This window comes from Dipodomys spectabilis, unplaced genomic scaffold, assembly GCF_019054845.1.
Source record: "Dipodomys spectabilis isolate Male_0828 unplaced genomic scaffold, ASM1905484v1 ptg000299l, whole genome shotgun sequence".
In the NCBI taxonomy this organism is placed as follows: Eukaryota; Metazoa; Chordata; class Mammalia; order Rodentia; family Heteromyidae; genus Dipodomys; species Dipodomys spectabilis.
In genome coordinates, this window is record NW_024870976.1 from 2,806,535 (window position 1) to 2,813,554 (window position 7,020).

The 7,020-nt window shown below is 61.8% G+C and overlaps 1 protein-coding gene across 1 annotated transcript; it reads right to left on the reverse strand.

Annotated features, from left to right (window-relative positions):
* Nucleotides 1–545: 545 nt before the first annotated feature.
* Tmem88b (transmembrane protein 88B) lies at nt 546–3,307 on the reverse strand. Its single transcript, XM_042702004.1, has 2 exons — nt 2,926–3,307; nt 546–833 (listed from the first exon to the last, which is right to left on the reverse strand). The coding sequence occupies exons 1-2, from the start codon at nt 3,199–3,201 to the stop codon at nt 546–548; spliced, it is 564 nt and encodes a 187-aa protein (XP_042557938.1). The 5' UTR covers nt 3,202–3,307.
* Between the last annotated feature and the right edge of the window lie 3,713 nt (nt 3,308–7,020).

Below are 7,020 nucleotides of genomic sequence, written 5' to 3' on the forward strand. Positions count from 1 at the left end.
AGGGAGCGGTGGGGGCGGAGGGGGAGGCGGGGGGGAGGAGGAGGGAGCGGTGGGGGCGGAGGGGGGAGGCGGGGGGGGGAGGAGGGAGCGGTGGGGGCGGAGGGGGAGGCGGGGGGGGGGGAGGAGGAGGGAGCGGTGGGGGCGGAGGGGGGAGGGGGACCCCGGCGGGGGCAGGGCTGGTCCTCGCCGGGAGGCCGGGGTTCGAGCGGGCGGGGACGGCGCCCAGCCGCGATCAAGGCCAGGACTGTTAAGCACAAACCGCACCCAAAGCCCCACGAGAGCGCCGGCGGGCGGGCCTCCCGCAGCGGGGCGGGGCGGTTCCTCCACGCGGGGCGGGGCGGGGCGGGGGCGGGGCCTCGGCCGTTCCTCCACGCGGGGCGGGGCGGGGCGGGGGCGGGGCCTCGGCCGTTGCTCCACGCGGGGCGGGGCGGGGGCGGGGCCTCGGCCGTTGCTCCACGCGGGGCGGGGCGGGGCGGGGCGGGGGCGGGGCCTCGGCCGTTGCTCCACGCGGGGCGGGGCGGGGCGGGGCGGGGCGGGGCGGGGCGTCACACCCAGGCGCAGAGCCGCTCCGGCTCCTCCTGCTCCTCCTCCCCCCGCTCCCCCCGCGGGCGGCCGTGCGCCGGGCCGCGGTCGCCGGGCCCCGGGCGGCGGCGGAGTCCTGGGGTCCAGTCCGGCGGCGGCAGCAGAGCGCGGAGGCGCCGGGCCAGGCGGGCGCGGGCTGCCGAGGCGAGCACCAGCAGCGGCGGTAGCGAGAGGAAGCCCAGCACGATGAGCGCGGCCGAGCCGCGGTCCGACAGCAGCGGGCGGCAGCGGGGGCTCGGGGCCGGGCGCACCTGCGGGCGGGGCGGGGCGGGCGTCATGCGGGGCGGGCGCCGCTGGGGGCGGGGCGGGGCGGGGCGGGGCCGGGCGCACCTGCGGGCGGGGCGGGGCGGGCGTCATGCGGGGCGGGCGCCGCTGGGGGCGGGGCGGGGCGGGGCGGGCGTCATGCGGGGCGGGGCGGGCGCACCTGCGGGCGGGGCGGGGCGGGCGTCATGCGGGGCGGGCGCCGCTGGGGGCGGGGCGGGGCGGGGCGGGCGTCATGCGGGTCGGGCGCCGCTGGGGGCGGGGCGGGGCGGGGCGGGCGCACCTGCGGGCGGGGCGGGACGGGCGTCATGCGGGGCGGGCGCCGCTGGGGGCGGGGCGGGGCGGGGCGGGCGTCATGCGGGTCGGGCGCCGCTGGGGGCGGGGCGGGGCGGGGCGGGCGCACCTGCGGGCGGGGCGGGGCGGGCGTCATGCGGGGCGGGCGCCGCTGGGGGCGGGGCGGGGCGGGGCGGGCGCACCTGCGGGCGGGGCGGGCGCCGCTGGGGGCGGGGCGGGGCGGGGCGGGGCGGGCGCACCTGCGGGCGGGGCGGGGCGGGCGTCATGCGGGGCGGGCGCCGCTGGGGGCGGGGCGGGGCGGGGCGGGGCGGGCGCACCTGCGGGCGGGGCGGGGCGGGCGTCATGCGGGGCGGGCGCCGCTGGGGGCGGGGCGGGGCGGGCGCACCTGCGGGCGGGGCGGGGCGGGCGTCATGCGGGGCGGGCGCCGCTGGGGGCGGGGCGGGGCGGGGCGGGCGCACCTGCGGGCGGGGCGGGCGCACCTGCGGGCGGGGCGGGGCGGGCGTCATGCGGGGCGGGCGGGGCGGGGCGGGCGCCGCTGGGGGCGGGGCGGGGCGGGCGTCATGCGGGGCGGGTGCCGCTGGGGGCGGGGCGGGGCGGGCGTCATGCGGGGTGGGCGCCGCTGGGGGCGGGGCCGGGCGCACCTGCGGGCGGGGCGGGGGCGGGGCCGGGAGTCATTGGGGCGGGGCCGGCGTCTGGTAGGGCGGGGTGGGGCCTACGTTGTGGGGCGGGGCCTGCGTCGGGCGGGGCGGGGCCCACCTGGGGTGGGGCGTTAGCCAGGCAGGTCAAGGTGCAACTTGGCAGGAGGTGAGCCTTAGGCGGGGCGGGACCGGAGAGGGGAGGGCGGGGTGGGCAGGGCCGTGGCCGAGCCTTGCCGAAGCCGGGATGGAAGGGGATCTTGTAACTCTGGGGTCCGGATGGCGCCCCGGCCCGGCCGCTCCCCCCTGCCCCGCCCTTCCCCCCCCCTCGCCAGCCCCGGGGAAGCCGTCGCGGAGCTGCTGTCCCTAGCCCACCCTCTGCTTCCTGTCTGCAGAGAAGGCCTGCCTGCGGTTGCCTCTTGTATCAGGAAGGAGAGAAGGAGGGAAGGTGAGGACGGTGAGCTTCTATCCTCTTCCTGGAGCTCCACTGCCGTCCCTGCCCCATCCCGGCCCTGGTGCCCCGATCCCCTGGTGTCCTGATCCCCTGGTGCCCTGATCCCCTGGTGCCCTGATCCCCTGGTGCCCCGATCCCCTGGTGCCCCGATCCCCTGGTGCCCCGATTCCCTGGTGTCCTGATCCCCTGGTGCCCTGATCCCCTGGTGCCCTCATCCCCTGGTGCCCCGATTCCCTGGTGTCCTGATCCCCTGGCAGCCCCTGATGCCCTGGTGTCCTCATCCCCTGGTGCCCCGATCCCCTGGTGTCCTGATCCCCTGGCAGCCCCTGATGCCCTGGTGTCCTGATCCCCTGGCAGCCCCTGATGCCCTGGTGTCCTGATCCCCTGGCAGCCCCTGATGCCCTGGTGTCCTGATCCCCTGGCAGCCCCTGATGCCCTGGTGGATCTGGTGGCCCTGGTGGCCCCTCATGGCCCCTGGTACAGGCTGGGAACCCGCCGGGAGGGGAGACAGCTGCTAGGCAGTGATAAACAAAAGCCCTTCTTTGGCCAAAGCCTGTGGGGTGCTGGCAGATGAGAAGCTAGTAGGAAGGCCACACGTGACTCTGGGTGCCAGCGAGGGGTGTCAGGAGGGGCAGTTAGTGTGGCTTCTCCCTGGGGGGGGGGCACGCCCTGTAGGCCCCATCCAGATCTCAGGCTCACCCTGGAATGGCACAGGAATCCCACGTAGACCACGGCAGCTGCGGGCAGCAGCACCAACAGGAAGACTGTCCCAGGCAGCAGCAGGTGGAACAAGAGCACAACCAGGGCCCTCCCAGGCAGCAGCAAAGTCCTGAGGCCTGGGGCGGCCAGGCCGGGCTTCCTTGGGCCTGTGGGGGCGGAGGCCTGGCGGGTAGACAGCCTCCCAGGCAGCATGGGTGCTGTGTCAGAGCTGCCCGCTTCCTCATCCTCTTCTGCCTCCCTCTCTTGCTCGCTCATGCTGTCCTGGTAGCCGGCCTGCGGGGCTTGCAGTGGTAGTCAGGCAGCAGAACCCAAGGCTGGACTATAAAGATCCTTCACCCCTTCCAGGTTCAACTCTACCAGGGTCTCAGCCACTAGACAGTCGGCCTTGGCCTTGTGAGGTCCAAGCTGACGGTCAGCCCTGAGGGCAAAGCCCTGCTTCAGTCTCCCCCACTACTGTGCTGGACCTCACTGTGCCTGTGGCCCGTCTGGAGTGCACTGGCCGGGCCTCGCTGAGCTGTCCCCAGCCCTGCCAGGCACTGGGGCCCTCCTCCTTTCTGGCCCACCCTCTCCTTGTTTCCAGCTCTCTAATACAATGACTTCATCTGACAGACTTTGACAACTGCTCTATCTGTAGCTGCCATCTAGAAGGCAGCTATCAGCCCTGTGCCCTGCAAGTCCCCTGGTCTGAAAACCCAGGCCCTCCTCAGCCCCTCTGACACAGGAAGACACCAGGGTCCCACAGATGACAGACAGGAGGTGTGAGACCTGGCGCTCAATAGATGTTCAGTAAACAGCAACTAAAACTACAGGTGTCCCTCCATGTTTATTGCAGCACTGTTCGCAATAGCTAGGATATGGAAACAACCCAGATGCCCCACCACAGATGAATGGATCCAAAATTTGTGGTATCTATACACAATGGAATATTATGCAGCCATTAGAAATGACAAAATAATGGCATTTGCAGGGAAATGGATGGAGCTAGAAGGAATCATGTTGAGCGAGGTAAGCCAAGAACGAAGAGACAAACGGTACATGGTCTCCCTGATAAGTGGATGCTAAATCCAAAAGGTTAGGTGATACGACAAAACTAACAGGACTTAAGAAACAAAGAACTCCCGCTCATCTGGTTGAACCACTACTAAATATCCCCATGCTGCTGATCACAAATATGGTATATAACATGTGAACACTGTTATATATTACAGACTGTGGTAGACAATTTGCTCCAGGGAAGTTAGAATGAACTTGTGACTTTGAAATTATGTAATCATTTAATCACAATCAAAAAAAAAAAAAGAACCTCGGGGAAGGGAGGGAGGGAGGGGATGGTAGGGGGAAAACAATGGAGGGGGTAACAATGTTCAAGAGGAAGTGTACTCATTACCTCACTCATGTAACTGTAACCCTCTGTATAGTAGCTTTACAATAAAAATAAATAAATAAATAAAAAACAAAAAACTACAGGTGTCCTTTCTGCCTAAATCTACTCCATCCTGAAGTTGGACATAGGTTTTTTTCAGTTGATGGGAGCATGTATTCTGTTATTACAAATGAGAGGAAAAGTGTGTTTCTTCTAGTCCATCTGAAAACCCGATTTTTTTTTTTTTTTTTTTTTTTTTGTCGGTCGTGGGGCTTGAACTCTGGGCCTGGGCACTGTCCCTCAGCTCTTCAGCTCAAGGCGAGCGCTCTACCACTTGAGCTACAGCGCCACTTCCGGTTTTCTGGTGGTTTATTGGAGATAGGAGTCTCACGGTCTCTCCTGCCCGGGCTGGCTTTGAACCGCGATCCTCAGATCTCAGCCTCCTGAGTAGCTAGGATTACAGGTGTGAGCCACCAGCGCCCGGCTTTTTTTTTTTTTTTTTGTAGGTTGTGGGACTTGAACTCTGGGCTTGTGCTCTGTCCTTGCGCTCTTCAGCTCAAGGCGAGTACTCTACCGCTTGAGCCACAGTGCCACTTCCGGTTTTCCAGTGGTTTATTGAAGATAAGAATTTCACAGACTTTCCTACCTGGGCTGGCTTTGAGCCTTGATCCTCAGAGCTCAGCCTCCTAAGTAGGTAGGATTACAGGCGTGAGCCACCGGCACCCCTCTTTTTTTTTTTTTTTTTTTAATAAGTTTTTTAAGGTGAAAATACTGTACAGAGGGATCTTTTCTTTTGTTCCCCTCTTTTCTTTTTTTTTCTTTTGTCAGTCCTGGGGCTTGAGCTCAGGGCCTGGGCACTGTCCCTGGGCTTCTTTTGCTAAGGCTAGCACCACTTCCAGCTCTTTCTGGATATGTGGTACTGAGGAATTGAACTCTGGGCTTTATGCTTCTAGCGAGCACTCTACCACTGAGCCACCTTCCAAGCCCCGCTCCCCATTTTTCCTTTAATAGTATTAAAATAACACTGAGCACTCTTGCACAGCATACATCATTGTAACCTCCATATACATAACTAATTGATGCTAAACAAGTAGATTGTGTGTAAGCTGATGGTTTCCTGTGACATCTTTTCCTGTATCACTTCTGTTTTTTTTTTTTTTTTTTGGTCCAGTCGTGGGGCCTGAACTCTGGGCCTGGGCGCTGTCCCTCAGCTCTTCAGCTCAAGGCTAGCGCTCTACCACTTGAGCCACAGCGCCACTTCCGGCTTTTTTCTTTTTGCTTATGTGGTGCTGGGAATCAAACCCAGGGCCTCAGGCATGCAAGACAAGCGCTCTACCACTGAGCCATCTTCCCAGCCCCTGAGTACATTTCTTATCAAGCATTGTAGCTTCCTCCTTTGTTTCCCCTTCCCATCCCTTCCCAGCCTCCCCCGCCCCCCACCCAATCCTCCCCCCACCTCCTGTATCACTTCTAACTAACTTTCCTCCTACCATTTCCAGCTCTAGTTTTTTTTGTTTGTTGTTTTTTGTCGGTTGTGGGGCCTCGACTCTGGGCCTGGGTGCTGTCCCTCAGCTCTTCAGCGCAAGGCTAGCACTCTACCACTTGAGCCACAGCGCCATGTCCGGCTTTTTTCTTTTTGCTTATGTGGTGCTGAGGAATGGAATCGAACCCAGGGCCTCAGGCATGCAAGGCATGCACTCTACCACTAAGCCACCTTCCCAGCCCTAGAGTATGAATCTTGAGCAAAGACAGTATCCACGCTCTGAGTTCAGCCCCAGTACTGGCACAAAAATAAAAGACCAAGCCGGGCGCTCGTGGCTCACACCTGTAATCCTAGCTACTCAGGAGGCTGAGATCTGAGGATCGCGGTTCAAAGCCAGCCCGGGCAGGAGAGACGGTGAGACTCCTATCTCCAATAAACCACCAGAAAACCAGAAGTGGCGCTGTAGCTCAAGTGGTAGAGCGCTCGCCTTGAGCTGAAGAGCTGAGGGACAGCGCCCAGGCCCAGAGTTCAAGCCCCACGGCCGACAAAAAAATAAAATAAATAAATAAATAAAAGACCAAGATACTGAAACAAAACCAGGGACCAAAAATTGAAAACTTGGAGCAGCAAGCTCTCTTCTTTTAACAGATACTTAAAAATACTATTTTTTTCCCCTGAGAAATGGACCCACAAATTATTTAAAAGCAGGATAAAAGCCAGACACCCATCAGGAAGAAGAAAATGTGTAATCCTTTACTATTTGTCTCTATTATATACTGTGTTACTAAATTAAATCATTAGTAGGGACTGGGAATGTGGCTCAGTGGTAACAGTGCTTGCCTAGCATGCACGAAGCCTTGGGTTTGATTCCTCAGTACCACATACACAGAAAAAGCTGGAAGTGGCACTGTGGCTCAAATGGTAGAGTGCTAGCATTGAGCAAAAGAAATTCAGGGTCAGCGCCCAGGCCCTGAGTTCAAGCCTCAGGAGTGGCAAAAACATTTTGTGAGGCTCTTTTTTATGTGAGACCCCTTGAAATGCTTTTCTTTTTTTTTTTTGTCTTGGGGCTTGAACTTGGGGCCTGGGCATTGTCCCTGAGCTTTTTTGCTCAAACTAGTGCTCTACCACTTTGAGCCACAGCTCCGCTTGTGGTTTTCTGGTAGTATTTCTGGAATTGAAGATAGAAGTCTCATATGGGCTGGGAATGTGGCTTAGTGGTAGAATACTT

Coding starts and splice junctions, on each gene's coding strand:
- Tmem88b (XM_042702004.1), bottom strand. CDS start 3,201: ATGAGCGAGCAAGAGAGGGAGGCAGAAGAGGATGAGGAAGCGGGCAGC. Junction 834..2,925: donor GATTCCTGTGCCATTCCAGG/GTGAGCCTGAGA, acceptor CCCCGCCCGCAG/GTGCGCCCGGCCCCGAGCCC.